The sequence below is a fragment of the Camelus dromedarius genome, chromosome 4 (assembly GCF_036321535.1).
Source record: "Camelus dromedarius isolate mCamDro1 chromosome 4, mCamDro1.pat, whole genome shotgun sequence".
NCBI lineage: Eukaryota > Metazoa > Chordata > Mammalia > Artiodactyla > Camelidae > Camelus > Camelus dromedarius.
The window spans coordinates 67,225,591-67,242,676 of record NC_087439.1 but is presented as its reverse complement, the minus strand read 5'-3'; the positions used below and the strand labels follow the sequence as shown (position 1 = coordinate 67,242,676).

The following is a 17,086-nucleotide window of genomic DNA, read 5'->3' as shown; positions in this document are numbered from 1 at the left end:
TGGCTGTGAGAGGGTGTCATGGTTGTTGGTGACTATGAGAATGTTAACTCTTTGAAATGTTAATTCATACTAGTTCCTAATATTGAGTTTTAATTTGCAGTTTCAACCACGAGGGTATGAATGTCGGGATGCTGTGAATGGGTGTGATATCACCGAATATTGCACAGGAGACTCCGGCCAGGTATGGCACACTGAGTTTTAGGTAATACATCTGACTTACAAATACCTATTTTAAAGCTTTCAGTTTGGATTACATGTGTGAATATAATTCGGTTCCTTGTTTTTTATTTTGTTTTGCTTTGTTTTCTGGTAATTTTTAGCTCTCCACCATGCCTTTATTTTAGGAACGTGTATTGTGGTTTTTGGCACCTAAAAATCTCTTTTCTTTCAAATCTCCCTGTCATAATTAGTTCCCTTTATATCGTTTATATCCAACTAATTTCTTTTTCTTTCCTGATGCCCACACCTAAAACAGGACGCTCACACTGCTAAAACACTCATAGTACAATTTTCAGCTGTTTTAAAACCACAAGACCCTTTCTTTTAATAGAGGTTGGGATGGAAGCCCCATGTGGAGAGCTGGGAAGAGTAGCACTGCTGTGGTTGAACTGGGGTTGGGGGCAGAATTCCCCTTTCTCTGCTCTGTCCCCATCTCGTCCCACTTACGGAGCCCTGGCTTCACGGCCACATGCTTTGGTGTGATCTTCTTCACGCTAAAATGATCACGTTAAAATTAAGGTTGCCTTCTGGCATGCATTCCTTCTTGATAAAATTTTTATGTTTTTAAACATTAATATCGTGTTGTTCTAAGTCTTTATTTGTCATTCAAATGCACATTTGTGGAGCCCCTGCTCTGTGACAAGCACTGCTGTGGACGTTGGGATGGGGAGGAATCGGGATGGACAAGTCCCAGCTCTCATGGCGTGTGTGTTCTGCTGGGTGGAGAATGGCAAATATGTGAACAAAAACCCAGTGAGTACGGAAGCATGGCTTCTTCAAGAGATGGAATGAAAGCAGGGATAGCTGGGGGTCGTAGTGACGACAGTCCAGAGAGGAAGTCAGGAATCAGGCAGGTTGAGTTGGGACTTGCTGAGAATTGTCGACTTCATCCTACCTTCATTTTTATTCTGACGTTACTTCCAGAGCGTTTCCCCCATACTGTTATACTGTTTTTATAAATATCCTCTTTACAGTTGCATGGAAGTCTGTCAGGTGGATTTACTGGTCACTTCTATACCCAGTGGTGGATATTTAGATTGTTGGCAGTATTTCATTATTATAATTATGGCCATGAACATCTTTGTGCACATTTAAGAGGGTTTCTTGTTTGGGGTTAGCTCCTTAAGGATAAGTTCTCAGGAGTGGAATTACCGATTGCCAGGTATTGTGGTTTATGAGGGGCTCCCAGTAGAGTACGGTTGAGGCCAAAATATTATTCTTGTTATTGCAGATAGCCACGTTGAAAGCCATAGCTTAGTGTGAGGGCTAAATGGGCCTCTTTATAGATCCCAGATTCAGGCTGCAGCAACAGGTTATTGACAGAATTGGGTCTGGAATACCTCTCCTTGCAGAGGTGGCCCTTGCCTTGAATGCCATGGAGGAGCAGTAGAGACGGGATGAGTTATGTGAGTGGACAAGAGAAGGAGGACAGAATGGAGCCAGGATGTCAGGTTATTCTTCTCAAGTTCATCAGCTAGTCAATCAATCAACTAACCATCTCTCTACCTGCCTGGAGAAGTGAGTACAGGAGCAGAGCGTAACTGGAGTTACCCTGAGTTCCCCTCCCTGCAAGGAAACATGAAGAGAGAAAAACAACCTAATCAACCTTTTTGAAAGTTTTTGATATATATCATCTGAAGCTCAATTCAAGTAGATATGGTGCATACAATGTGGTACAGTGAAATATGTTCAGGCTATTCTTTGGTGATTTTTATGCATATCTGTTCTTACATATAAACATGTAAATACATTTCTTTGATTTTTTAAATATTATAGGTGCAGAATGTAAGAATTGTGAATTCTTTGTTTTGTGTCAAGTGTACTGACATTGCTGATATACTGTTTCACTGAGTTATATTTTTGATTTTGTAGAATAATGCAACCATCGTGTATGGTGTTGAGTCTGTATATTCAGTTTTTTTAGTATAGATTTTTCCATTTCAACCTTTAATGCCTGAATTGCCACAGACTTCGCTGGAAATAAGGTTTTTATAGTGAGGGCTCTGTATTCAACCTAATATTCTATTGTCTGAATTTTAAAAAGTTTCTTTTTATATCATGTGCCCAAGGTGGAAACTGTACTGTTTAATTCCCAGTGGCCTGTTAGATTAGCATGTTCCTTTAGTAATAATTTCCTCGTATGACCAGAATGAACCTAAAATCAGTAAATGGAGGAGAAGGAGTTAACCCCACCCCCAAACTGTTCTGCTTTGTAAGAGGCAGTGAATGTTGAATATAATTGATACTAATAATGATTAAGAAAATGGGATCTCTGAGAGTCTCTGCAACCTTGCAAATCAGTATCATTGGCCATGTTATGACTTTATCTCTTTTATTGCATAGTATGTTTTTGCTTAATTTTGATATTAGCATTTCCTGATGCCTCTGAACTGCTTTTTACTTTCACAATTTATAACAGAATAAATAATACCTGTGTAATTGAGAGAAATCCTGGGCAGACAATACTGGATGATCTAATTAAGGTATTTTTGAAAGGTGTAGGAAATATGTTTTGTTAGCACTATGAAATATGTCACCAAAATGGGAGCATAACCTAACTTAAAATGAGCACGGTTGAAGGCTGTCGCACTGTGGAAGCCCACCTCAGTTTGACCTTCCTGCACAGCATACAACTGGGGGCTCAAATGGCATTTAGAGACTGAATCCAGAGCTCTGCTCACAGGCAGAATAAAGTACACAGATTCATGGTTCTTCTGTTTTAAATGTCTCCAGAGAACATAAGACATCCCCTAATTTCCCTTATTAAACATTTGAGTGATAAGCAACTGGCTTTTATTAGCCTAAACTAAAAAATAATTGATTAGAAGTCTTCTTCCATGTAGCTCTGACAGTTTACAGTAAGAGCTTTTTGTTGTTGTTGTTAGTAAAGAAGTCTACTAGTTTTTCCTATTGAAACATCACAGAAGTCAAATCTGACAAATTAATTTTAGACACTGATGTGCCTATGCTAGTAGCAACGTTCATTTTGCATTTTGTTCAGTGTGGTTGTGTTCATCTTGGAGTGAGTAATTATTGTTAGTTGATAAATAAGATGATGATGGTGTTTTTTGAGTGGGTTTGGATGGAAGTTTTTGGGTAGTTGGCCCAGTCTGCTGAGTTTGCATGCTGATAAATAACACCCTGTGAATAGATATCCTTTGAGTCGTCACCATCAGGGTGAATGAAAAGCTGTCGTAATGAAAGCGGACATGAGAGTCAGTTGTTCTTTAGAGAGATGTAGAACCAGAGCCGTGTATCTCAGCCCGTTCCTCAGTAAGTTCCTGCTTCTTAGCAATTCTAAGATAGTTCTGTTACCTTTCTGTAGCGAACTTGATGCACAGCTTGATGTTGCCGGATAGAATAACTTAATTGTATCTACGTGGGTCATTTATTTATTTTCTTGGCAGTCAATAGTCCCTGAGCACCTTCTCAATAACTGAGCCCAGTTTTGTTCCAGATACTTGGGAGGCAGCAGGGACAGAAAATCCCTGCCTGCACGGAGCTCGCAAGAGGATGGTGACAAGAAACAAATACGTACAATATACGAATCCTAGGTTGGAGTTAAGTATTAAGGAGAAGGAAAAAACCAAGAAACGGGGAACAGAGAATGCCAGCATAGGGGAGTGGGTCACCGTTTTGAAGAACATGGTTAGAGAAGCCTTCTCTGAGATGCTGATGGTTGAACAGTCCTGAAAAAAAAAAAAAAAAATGAGAGCAAGCCAGGCAGAAATCTGGGGGGAAGTTTGGAGGAAGAGCAAAGATATAGTTGTGAGGTGGCGGCCTGCCTGAAGGTTTCTGTAGAGTCAAATATTTATGGCAGTAAGTAGGGATGAGGTCGGAGAGCTGATGGCGGGGGCGGTATCGGAGTGGATCATGGTGAGCTTAAAGGCCAGTGAGTAAACCGGGAAGCCAGTGAGCAGAGGAGCAACATGCTGTGGTTTAGGTTTTTAAAGGGACAGTCTGGTAGCAGTACAGACTACGAGGAGGCTGGGGGAAGGCGTAATCCAGGAGAGAGATGGTGCTGGGGTGGACCAGGCGTTTGCAGCGGAGAGCAAGGAAAGTGGTCAGACTGTGATGGTATTTTGAAGGTAGAGCTAACAGGATTTGATAGACTAGAAGGAGAGTGTGAGAAAAAGAGAGAAACACAGGCTGACTCCATGGTTTTGGACCTGAACAGTGGAAAGAATGGAACTCTCATTTACTGAGAAGGTGAAAATGGAGGGAGGACCTTGGTGGCTATTGCCGTGTTTCTTGTTCACTTGCCACACCCATGCGTTTTTGCCCCTTTTCCATATTTGCTTTGAACACTGTAGCAGAGCCTTTGACTTGAGCTTTTTTTTTTTTTTTTTTTCTCTCTTAAATGTGGTGAGTAAAATATACAGAGTAAAACTTTAATTTATTTACGGTAACATTGAGGGAAAACAAAGTGTACTTTAAAAAAATGGTTTGACAACTAGACCTGAAAAAGAAATAACCGTCACATCACGATTGTTCTGGTAACAAGTCTGCAGTTCGAGAGGTCAGAAGTGTAATGGAGATACAGCACTTACACTGAGTTGAAAGGCAGGGTGTTTCTTCTTTCTCAGTAATGTGGCCCAGAGCTGAGTGGCATGGGTGTCACGTGGAGATGTGACATTTTCACAGAGCTGAGCGAGGTCTTGTAAATTAGTTCCTGAGTGTGTCCACGCCTACGAAACAAGTTGATTCATTCCCTTTATTGTCCACTTTAATCCCTTCTACTTTTAACTCCACCATACGCAAGTGAATGTATTTTTCTAGTCCCTCTCATGGAAAACAGAAAAAACATAAAAAAGCACCCACTGCATGGACCTAATTGATTTATTTTTACCAATAATTGGAAAATGAATTTGGATAACCTACTTAAGGAGTTACTCATGTTTTCCTAATGATATATTCACTATGCTTGCATTTTAATATATTATGTACATAATTTGAAGGTACTTATTCTGAACATTAATTAAAAAGATTATATTTTTCAGTGCCCACCAAATCTTCATAAACAAGATGGATATGCATGCAATCAAAATCAGGTATGCTGGGCTATAGATTTTAAATGTGATTTTTAAAAGATTAGTTTTCAAGTTGTTTTTTTTTTCTTTTTGATAACTGTAATTTTGACGGGAAATTGCAACTCAAACAACAGTAAATTATTGCAGTGGTGTAATTCAGAGTTGCTTCATATGGTATAAAATACTATACATATTGTATTTGTCTCTGGTGACAAACTGCCCAGATTGAGGGTGAGGAAGAAAATGCAATGGCTGAAGAATTAGGAATCTAATTTATTGAGCTGTGACCATCTTTAATCATTTCAGCCTGCCTGTTACCGGAAAATATGGCAATCTGTTGTCATGTGGTTGTTTTTTTTTCCCTGAAGCCATGTTATAACCTAACCATTCACATGCAAGTGAACCTAAAAATCATTTTGGTAGCACCCAAAGAAATGTAGCAATTTTTGTTTTCCATAAGATTTAAAAATTTAGATGAGTAGTTTGGAGTTAAAGAGCCGTATTATGAGATCTGTGTTTCCAGTTCTGGTTGTTACTCGTCTGATTCTCTTAAGATGTTTGTGATGCTAATTTTCACTGTGAAAATATTAGGGAACTGAATGAAAAAGAAAACAAACCTTGCCTAAAGCAATGAAGAGGGGACCTTGCAGTGAGAATCTGGGCAGAAAGGGAACTGGCTCGGTGGGCCTCATAGCGTGTGTTCTGTCCCCAGGGCCGCTGCTACAACGGGGAGTGCAAGACCCGGGACAACCAGTGTCAGTACATCTGGGGGACAAGTAGGTCATTCTTCCTGCTTGCTGCTCACACACAGGCTTCTCTTAACATTAGTCTCTGCTGCCAGTCTTGCTGACAGAGATGTACAGCTTGGGGTGATTTTTTTTATTTTTTAATTCAGAAAAGGCTGAAGAGAACAGTGAATCTTAGTCACAAAACCACAGCAAACACATGCTGATGTGGTGGACTCGTCATCAGTGTCGTCCTGTGACTGAGGCTGTGAGAGAAGGGCTGTTACATCCACTTGCAGAGGTTGGGTTGACTGCAGTGGTCTGCTGGTTACTCAGCCACTGGGGTGATTTTCTTTGTACTTTGGATTTAACATTCGCCCCTCAAGTTAGCTTCCTGTTCTTTTACCCCAGGGAATTGCCAGACCCTTTTTTTTTTTTTTCCAAACCTGTAATTGATTTATCTCAGTTTGAAGTGAAGAAACACAAGTACTCCCTGAGATGCAGACAGAGATTTGAGTACACGGTCAGGCGCTCAGTACCTCCTCTCCATGTTAGTACGTGGTCTCTTCCTGACGTCCGCGGTGCCTCGCCAGTGAACTTCGGGTCACCAGGGCCAGACCAGAAGACAGAGAAATAGTTGGTTCTGCCTCACTGGCAGGGGCTGGGTCACCCCACAGCACACTGAAGGCGATTAGGAGACCCATGCACAAGTGATTTCAGTGTTTGGAAAACATCATTTAACTGAAAGATTTACTTCCAGTGCTTCAGTTTTGACAAGGGAAAGATAATAGAGGCATATTTGTCTTTTAAAAAGGTTTAAATATCAAAATTCATGTGCCAACAGAAAATCTCAGTGAGCTAAGACTTTGTAACGCTTCCTGGTACATAGAAAGCAGAATTAAGCATGTTTATTAGTTTTCTGTATGTCACTTCACTAAAACCTGATTAATCCCACGTCCCACCCTCAAACCCACCAACATTGGAAATAAATGTCTCCCAAGCTAAAAAGAGTGGTATATTGGAGCTGTCTTGAATTAGCTTTCAAAGTCCATTTGTTAAATTTTCAGAAATTTTAGAGTCCAGTCAACATCGCGTTCGTAGTTTGCAATTAGCTATGTGTTACACCGTGGAAACTGGCAAATGCCACACATCAGGAATTTTTTTCCCCTTTTTCTGGAGAACCAGTTGTTAAAATATTCACTGGCACATGACTGGTTAAGGGTAACACAGAGAACTAAGATTAATTTTCTTTTCTTGCTCCTCTCCAAAAGAGGCTTCAGGATCTGACAAATTCTGTTATGAAAAGCTGAATACAGAAGGCACCGAGAAAGGCAACTGCGGGAGGGACGGGGACCGATGGATCCAGTGCAGCAAACAGTGAGTGGTCAGCTCTGGGGCCAGAGCAGGCGGACTGGGGGTCCCTGGTTCAAACACAGAATGAGCATGAAATAAATATTACTGTTTTTTTTTAATACGTGTTTGACTACCTGACATTTTAAAGTATGGATTTGAAAACCAGGTTAGCATAGCTGGAGGCAGATGGCTATGAACTAAACTGTTTCTCTGACACAGATTCTCACCATTTCTATAAAACTCAGGAACGTTCTCACATGCTGAACGTTACCTGAAGCTTGTTTTGAAGAGAGACTTTGCCAAGGCATTTTAAATTAATAGTGTGTTTTAATTTTTGACTTTGGCTAGCAGAAAAGGCCTATGAGTGTACTAATACACATAGAGTTCTATGAACAAAATATGCAGACTGTATATATTTTGGGAACCATTTAAAGTGAAATAATATCTATTTGATTATTTCTCTAATGTAACAAACATCTAGTGTCTATATTAGAGATTGTTTTCCCCCTTCTAGAAATATGTGAGAATATATTGGAGGTATCTTCACTCAGGCATCTGTGTACTTTTGGAACACACTGGTAATATTTTCCCTTGATTTGTTCAGGAAAGTTAAAATTGTGCTTTAATAGTTTGTTAAGGTTAATTCAATGACTCAGATCTATAGGACCATTAAGTGATGAGCCAAAGTTTTTAAAGTGGAGCAAGGACTTAAGGGAAGTTTTATTTCTCTAGTTAATGGCCTTTGATGTTGTACTTTATGGAACTTTGCAATTCTGTGTAGTCTTTGATGGTGGATGAGGCCTTGGGAGGCAACAAATCTTTGACTTCTTTAAAATTAAACCAAAATAACACAGCAGAGCTTCCCATCTGATGTCTCATGAGTGAGGTATAGATGTTCTGAGATGTTCAGTCCTTGAGGTGCCAGGGAGAAAGTGGGGCACCTAAAATAGTCAAAATCCATGGGGTTGGATGCCTCTGGATTTAATTAACTCCAGTCATTAAGTCAGTGTCATAGATAAATCTGATCATTTCTCTGTGACTTCAGAAAGATGGGAGGCGCTGGCTTAGATCATTACAGAAGATAGCTTTTGAAGATCTGGTAATAGAATAACCAACCACTAATGAGTTAAGGAAAATAAATGCATGTTTTTTAAACCTCAGAAACTGGGAAACATGACATAGAAACAAAAAAGTGATTTATACACAAATACATATTTTGCCAAATAATTCCGGAGTGAAGTCTCATGTAACCCCTACCAGGTCAACAAATAGAACATAGCGGCCTCCCAGAAAGGTATTCCTCCCCCTCACAGTGCCGTCTTCTGTCTCCTGGAGGTACCGTCATCCCGATTGCGATGACAACCACTTCCTTGCTTTTCTTTAGAGATTTACTGCCTAAGTTTTCAGCCCTAAACAGTGTATTTTGCCTAAAGTTTCAGTAACTTTATATAAAAGGAATCATATTTCATGTATTATTTTGTATTTTGCTTCTTAAGTTCATCATTTTAAGAGTTTTCCATGGTGTGTGTAGTTGTCTGTTCATATTTATTGTTCATTTATTGTATTTTCATTCATATTTATATACCATAATTTGTTTCTCCATTCTGTGTTGCTGGACATTTATTTTATTGAAGTGTAGTTGATTTACAATGTTGTGTTAGTTTCTGGTGTACAGCATAGTAATTCAGTTATATATATGTATATATTTATTCCTTTTCATATTCTTTTCATTATAGGCTGTTACAAGATACTAAATATTGTTCCCTGTGCTGTACAGTAGGACATTGTTGCTTATCTACTTTATATATAGTAGTTAGTATCTGCAAATCCCAAACTCCTAATTTATCCCTATGCCCCTCACTTACCCCCTGGTAACCACAAGTTTGTTTTCTATGTCTCTGAGTCTGTTTTATTTTGTAAGTAAGTTCATTTGTGTCATTTTTTTTTAGATTCCACATATAAGTGATATCATACGGTATTTTTCTTTCCCTTTCTGGCTTATTTCACTTAGTATGATGGTCTCCAGGTCGTTGATGGGCATTTGGATCGTTTCCATGCTTTGGCTATTAGGAACCCTGCTGCTGTGACCATTCGTGTACATGTAACTTAGTCCACATTTGTACACATTTTCTAAGGCCTTATCTGGAAGAAAAATTGCAAAGTCATAGGGGATGTATATTTTCAGTGCCACCAGGTGATGTGACACTGTTTTCTAAAATGGCTGTACTAGTAAACCTACCATGGATATATATCTATATACATATTCTCATAATATATATGAGAGTTTTGTTGTACTGCATTCTCACCAACACTCTGTTACCACACATTTTACTTTTATCTATCCTGCTGTGTGTGAACTGCTCTATTATTGTGGTTTTAATTTGCATTACCCCAATTACAAGTAGAATTTAGTACATTTTCATGTGTTTATTGGACAATGGATTTCCTTTTTTGTGATGTGCCACTTCAATGTTTTGCACACTTTTTAGGAGTTCATTGTTTACTTAACAAAAACGCTAGAGGTCGGTGCCCTGGTGGTGAGTGAGTCGCTTAACAATGTTGCCGAGGACCCAGGTGATCTCTGCCCCTCTTTTCTGTAATGCTTATTAGCATGTTCAATTTGTATCTTTATGTTTGCATTCAGGATTTGATTGCAAGAGAATACAAAAGCTCTATATGCAAAGACGGGAAGCAAGGGGTGGAGCAAAAGGTCTTCTCTCTGTCGGGCTCTAACCTTTTATCCAGAGTGCAGAACTCTCCCCAGCAGCTCCTGAGCTGACTTGTCTTCACATCTCAACACCCAGGGACCACTCTTAGCTCCAGGAGGGTGAGAAGGAGGGATGGCTAGGAAAGTGGACGTAAGGAAAGGGGGAGCCATGATGAGCTCAGACTCCAGTCACGAGCCATCTCTCAGGGCTCGGCATTTCGCTACCCCAAATAAACTGTGATCCTGTTAGCAAAGCAGGGGATCCTCACCTACCAACGATTTCTGAACAAAAGGTTTTATTTAGAAGGAAGGGAAATAGTTCCCATTTTTAAACATGTGTGGACCAAATAGTTTTGATTTTCTTCATTTTGATTCCTCCTGTCTTGTTCTTTTTTTTTTTTTTTAACATGTTCAGTGATGTGTTCTGTGGATTTTTACTCTGTACCAATCTTACTCGAGCTCCACGTATTGGTCAACTTCAGGGTGAAATCATCCCAACTTCTTTCTACCACCAAGGCCGGGTGATTGACTGCAGGTAACATATTAAACGAATCATGAGAATTTACAAATTTAGAAAAATCGAGAGAAATGTTTCTATTTTTCATAATAGAAACGGCAACTTAGATTTTATTATTACCTTGCATTTTGAGAGTCATTTAAAAAACAAAGTTATGTTAATTTGCAATTTACATTTGCTCAAAAATTATTAGTAGTGAGGCATTTCTTGTAATTATAATCTTAAGAGTAGAATTTTATGGTATTTATTTTGATCCATGACTAAAGTTCTGAGCATTGAAATATGTCACTATTTGAACACTGTGTGTGTGTGTGTGTGTGTTTTTTTTTTTTTGTGATAAAAGATAAAGAATTTAAGCTCTACTCTATGTAGCATGTGTCTGGTTTAGAAGACATCTTAATTAATAATCACATGTAGAAAATATATAATAAAATATTACTTACAGCTGTAGTCAAACATTTGATACCCAAATATCTATGGGTACAAGGCACAGAAGATAATGAGGCTTTTTTTTAATCACCGGGAGTCATACTATATTTTAAATAAAGATTTCTCTCTTAAAGTAGTCATGATTCTAAGATGCTGTGCTTTCATTCAAATGATAACTTGTTACCCAGAACACTTCAGGGAATCCCCCTACACAATTGCCTTCAGGGTCCGCAACCTTTATCCTTAGTATTCCCAGAATAGCAAACCTTAATCTTGTATAAGTGAATGTAAGATTTGGAAACATCCAAAAGTAATTTTGAATAAAATTTAGTAAATTGATTGGGTAATCAAATTGATAATGCTGTCGTGGTCAAATGGTTGCTGGTTTTCCTGTCTTTCAAATGATTCTAAAGGCAATTCTAATAGAGTCTAAGAAAATTAAATTCTTCCTAGAATGAATTTATAGTCTACAAATCTAGTTACTTGGATGCACAGAAGCTTCCTTTGAATGTGTACGTTTTCACACATCTTTGCATATAACAGTCTTGTTAAATTATATTATTATATTCTAAGCTAGTATATTTAAAAATATTCAGCAAGTTACTTAATTAGTAATTATAATATTAATTATTATTCAAATTCAAGTTGTCCTTAACTTTGAAATTTTAGAAGTAAATATCAATAGAGGACCTGGCTTATTTTTTTCATTCATGAATAGCCCAAGTCCTCTAAAGTAATACTAATAATTTTCAAAATATTTTCATTTGCTATTTATGCTCAACACCTGCCTTTTTGTATCATGACACATGTGAAAGTCTTGGAGAACTAATGCTAAGATTGCTTCTCTTGTTCTTATACACACCTCTCTCCTTGTAATGTTGGTCTTGGAAATAAGTGAAGATTTAGAAAAGACTTTGTGCAAATGACCTTTTTTTTTTTTTTTTTTGATGAAGCACAGTAATAATAATAGTGAAAGTTTCTTTTGTCATGCTCTTGTATTAAGGGGAGGTGAGGAAAAGGTGAAAGGAAAATTGGAGAAATGATAGGAGAAATCATGTCCACTGGCAACCTCTATTCATGTTGATGGGATATTTCTAGGTGTGGTACTAATGGTTGTACGACTGTCTTTCCCCTTTAGTGGTGCTCATGTGGTTTTAGACGATGATACAGATGTGGGCTATGTGGAAGATGGAACACCATGTGGCCCGTCTATGATGTGTTTAGATCGGAAGTGCCTACAGATTCAGGCCCTAAATATGAGCAGCTGCCCACTCGATTCCAAGGGTAAAGTCTGTTCAGGCCATGGGGTAAGTGGTCATGAGTGGTCCAGCTCAAATCTTCATTGTCTGGCATCCTCCAAGTTCACAGTGGTTAGACTTCTACTCCTAGCCATTCTCTTTCTGTCGCTGTTGTCAGCATCTATGCACTTAACTATGGTTATTTCCTTAGTACCCTTATCTGTACACCTGTATGTGTTGATATGGTTTTTATTTTTGTTGTTTATTTTATCACTGGCTATTTGTGTTCACCGCCTTCTTTAGAGATAGCTTGGCACCCAAGGAGTTGGAAGAAAATTGATAACAATTCCTAAAGAAACTGTGGACCCCATGTGACGACTTTACATCATTCACAGTAGTTTACACTCTCTCAGTAGTTCCCTTTTGGCATATTGAGCCTCTGTGTGTGCAAGATCACGCTAGATTAGAGGTTGGATCACTGATATAATTTACATGTTTAAAGTTGTATGGTTATGCTTGGACCACTGCCAGCCAAAGAGAAGATGTGCTCTCTACCCACACCTCGTGTATCTTTAATTCTATGCACAAAATATTTGGGCACATACCTCCTGGCAAACTGAAGTTTAATATCAAAAAGCACATTTGAATAATTAAATTGGGTCTAGGATAAGAAAGATATTTCAAAATGTATGCAGGCTTCAGATATGGAAAAAAGAGACATGGAGAAACTCGGAGTGATAATATAAAAGGAAGATGCCACAATGGAGGTAGAAATAATCCAAAACATAGACAGCTAAACATGTGCTATGTCACAGAACAAGGTAGAAAGACCTAAGAAGCTTATGACTGTTAAGACCTAAAAGCCCAGTGACTCTTGTTTCAGGTTTTGTTGAAGTCATGGGCTCACAGGGAGGCACTATAGTCTAGTGACCAAGAACATGGCTTTTGTGGCTAGAAAGAATCCTGAATTTGAATCCTGGTTCTCCTTCTTGCTTTCTCAGTGACTTTGGGCAAGTCACTTAAGCTCTCTCAGCCACCAGGGTGCTAGTGTGAGGATTAAACGAGATGCTATACACAAAGCACTGAGCTAGGTACCTAGTACACAGTAAATGTTCAGTAATTGTTACATTAAAATAAAAGCACTGGGCAGACCACTCAGTTACTTCGTTACTACTCTGAAAGCATTCTAAGACCTAACACATAAAAAGATCCTGGGTTCTCCGCTACCCCTGCCACTTTTTCATCTTGTTGAATAAAGGTCATATCCAGCCTTGTTAGTAATAATCATGGTATTATGTCATTTCAGATTAAAAAGCATCTTATACCAATAAGCTTGAATTCGATTTTATCATCTCTCAATAATGTCTCTGAATGTATTTCATAGGCAGAGGAGGATTTAAACCACTCTGTCTCCAGTTTATGGATGGTTATGTATTTCATCTAAATTATATGCCCATTCCAGAATGCTGCTTGGTCCCCAGAGGAAGGGAGAGGGACAGAGATCATTCTAGGGTGTCCTCAGTCTGGCTGACTGAGAGGGAGGTGATATCACAGGCAGGCAGGCAAGGTGGGAGCGGTGCTTGTTTGGCTGGGAAGGTGCCACCTAATATTTTGTGTGGACATGATGAGGTAATGCAATGCATTGGTGATGTATGTCTCCTGGTATTTAATCTCTGGCCGTGCCCCTTAAGCCCAGTATCTGTCAATTTCTTGAATTAAACATATATGTTTCTAAATTATGTTTCTAGAAACAATTACCTCTGAAAAAACTACATTGTCAGACACTTGCGTACTTAATGTCAATGTGACTAGTTAATATTTAATTTAAAATTTCTTCCTCTTAATCTTTATTTTTCTATAATTAACTGAAAAAAAATCATTGAACTGTTGGATCTATACATTGTTTCCCCTTGTCTAATATTCAAAACCATGGGAGACTTTAAAAGTTCCAAATGGTTTTTAAAGCCTCTATCCTGTCCTGTGTCTCTTGTGTTTATTACCATTATTCTACCAAGTGCAGTGAAAATGCCCCATCTCTGTTCTTTGTCCTTCACAGGTGTGTAGTAACGAAGCCACGTGCATCTGTGATTTCACCTGGGCGGGCACAGACTGCAGTATCCGAGATCCAGTTAGGAACCTTCACCCTCCGAAGGATGAAGGACCCAAGGGTTTGTGCGATTTCGGTTCCAATTCCTTGTAGGCTGAACTCATTGGTACTCTTCCAGTGGTGCCAATATAATAACTTCATATATTTGAAAGGAGACACACAAGAATATTTTTTTTCACTATTAAAATGTATGATTCACATTACTGTAGAATTAAGGGTTCTTGTACATGACATTGAAAAAAATGTTTGAATTACCCTTTAGTCTAGAACTGAGATTTGGAAGAAGTAAGTATACCAATTTCCTTTCTTCTAGTTCCATTTTTTCTTTTAAACCTCATTCTTTTTCCACAATCACAAATGTTAATCGTTTTATAGTTTGTCTAAGCTATGCCAGTTTTTAAAATAGATAAATTCTTTTTCACTGACATGAGACGCTGGTCATTCCTCAATACTTGAATCCTTCTGGAGGGAAGTTGCAGTCTTCCATGTCCTGTTTAAGTATACTTTTGACTAGGAAGAAATTGAAATTCTTCACAGAACTTTAATTCTTTAAAGAAAGCATGAACTGTCTGGACCTTTGTTTTAATCACCTATTAAAAGGAGAGAAATCAGAATTTTAGAATAAGAAAGAGTCTTAGTGGTCATTTAGAACCACTGTCATTTTGTAAATGGGAACTCTCCGTCCCTGAGGTCAGGTGACATACTGTGGTTACCCAGGAAACCAGAGGTAGAGCTGGGAACAGGACTCAAATGCCCAGTTTCTTCTGTTACATCGTGTTGTAATGTAGTCTGTGTCATCATGAATATGGTAGTCACTTTCTCATTATTCTCCCCATTCCCAAACCCTTACATAACTTTCAAAGATCTAGAAAAGACATCAGTTATAGTAGGCTTATTACAGCATCTACAGCATTGTGCCTGAGAAATCAAAATATTACCGGAATGAATGCTGTGCACCAATGACATTGTACATTAGGTTCTTCTTTTTCATGGTACTGCTAACAGTATTTTATAAATAGCTATCATGCTTTTTTCCTGCAGGTAGGAAAAATACATACAGAAATAGTGTCATTTTGATCTGCTTTAGTTTTGGATGAAAGCTCCTTTAAACTCTCCAAACTGCAGTATTGTCCATATGGGAAACTATGACTTCGAAAGCATATGAAATGCCATAGACCTCAGTTCCTGAAGAGATTTAGGCTGATCCGCGTGCATGTGTCATGTTCAGTAGGAGTGGGTGTGTGTGTTAAAACACTTTTCATGCATTTGCTTAATATGCCCATGATATTAAAATTCTATAAGAATTGCAAGCACACCCTCACAGTCTATTTCTGTTCTCCTTCTATCTCTAAAAAGGAACCAATGCCACCTCTACATTTAGTCTTTTGTTACTTTAAAACTAGTACAAAGAATTCTCAGATCTACCTTCAGAACTTAGACTTAGAAAAGATTTAGGTTCTGACAAGAAAAGGAGAGATTCATTCTTTCCAAATTTTCTCTCCATAGCATGTCTGTGATTCCCTTAAAGATCTGGATGCTGTTTCCTCGAGTGATATGCAAAGATGACTGAACAGAGGAGCAGAAATCAATTGGCTTAGACTATGTCCTTTTGCATTAGGTAGGGCAGGGGGTTGTTAATTGTCTGATTTTATCTAGTCACCATTCCTTCACTCACGCATGCCTAGAAACTTACTTGGAGGCATAAAGCAAACAGCTATGTTCTGGAGAAGAGAATACTCACAGCTGCCTTTTGTTTTGCTTTCTCCCCATTTAATGTGGTGCTTTTCTTCATTATTGTCTAAAGGTAACTTCTTTGATCATTCAAATAATACGTGTTTCTTGTAGAAAATTTTGAAAGTGCAGAAAAGGTCAAAAAGAAGACTAAACTCAGTCAATCTCATAACTCAGAGGTAATCAATATTAGCATTCTGGTATATTTCTTTCCTGTTGCATATTTTCTTTTTTTATTCTTAATGAAGACGGTAGAGTCATTTGAGTAAACCTACCCATCAGTTCTAAAATTGTTAAAATCCTCCTTAATCTCTAATAATCTTGATTCATTTGAAAAAAGCCATTAAGTGATATAAATGACGAATAGTTATTATTGTAAATTATCAGATTTCCAAAAAAGCCAAGCAATTTAAGAACAACTAAATAATAGCTATCTATAATGGTTATTTATATCTTCCCAGCCTCTATAGAAAACTCTGTTAATAAACCAGGAAAATGGGAAATGACAGAAATAAACATTTAAACATTCTGCTGTAGATTTTATAATTTTAATTTTGATATTCTGGTTAAAGGAAGATGGTAAGAGAGACACTATGTACTTTACTTCTGTTTTTCAGTCCAGATAGCAAATATTTATTGATTCTCTACTATTTAAAAGTCAGCACATCCTTGCACATAGTAGGCACTCAATAAACATCACACCCCTTCCCTTTGGGAATACGTAAAGGAAATAAAATGGCGCATGTTGGTGCTGATTTTCAGTTTATCAGTATCCATTTGTTGTAGTGCCTTGCTGAAGAGTAACAGATAATGAACTCAAAATATTGGAACAAGCAGTACCTCCTTGACTGTAGGTTCAGCACCCGTGTGAGGTGCCAAGGCTTTCCTCTATAACTTCTTGCTGTACATTCCCTCTTATGTTTGAATTGGTCTGGTTGGCACGTGCCTTACTGAGCGCAGTGTTTGGACCCTCCCTAAATGCTTGCCATATATAATGAGCAACACCCACAAGGATCTGACCTGTCATACT

At 38.2% G+C, this 17,086-nt stretch overlaps 1 protein-coding gene across 6 annotated transcripts in view; it reads left to right on the top strand.

The window, feature by feature from the left end:
• Positions 1-17,086, top strand: part of ADAM23 (ADAM metallopeptidase domain 23) — a 157,094-nt gene that overhangs the window by 119,793 nt on the left and 20,215 nt on the right. For 5 of the 6 annotated variants that reach the window (XM_031451929.2, XM_010985461.3, XM_031451928.2 and 2 more), the window contains exons 18-24: positions 101-181; positions 5,220-5,270; positions 5,962-6,025; positions 7,246-7,351; positions 10,450-10,569; positions 12,119-12,287; positions 14,275-14,386. In XM_031451929.2, the coding sequence (XP_031307789.2) occupies positions 101-181; positions 5,220-5,270; positions 5,962-6,025; positions 7,246-7,351; positions 10,450-10,569; positions 12,119-12,287; positions 14,275-14,386 (703 nt within the window). Of the gene's footprint in view, positions 1-100; positions 182-5,219; positions 5,271-5,961; positions 6,026-7,245; positions 7,352-10,449; positions 10,570-12,118; positions 12,288-14,274; positions 14,387-15,831; positions 15,944-17,086 lie in introns of all 6 variants that reach the window. The other variant, XR_004136804.2, reaches the window with a different exon arrangement.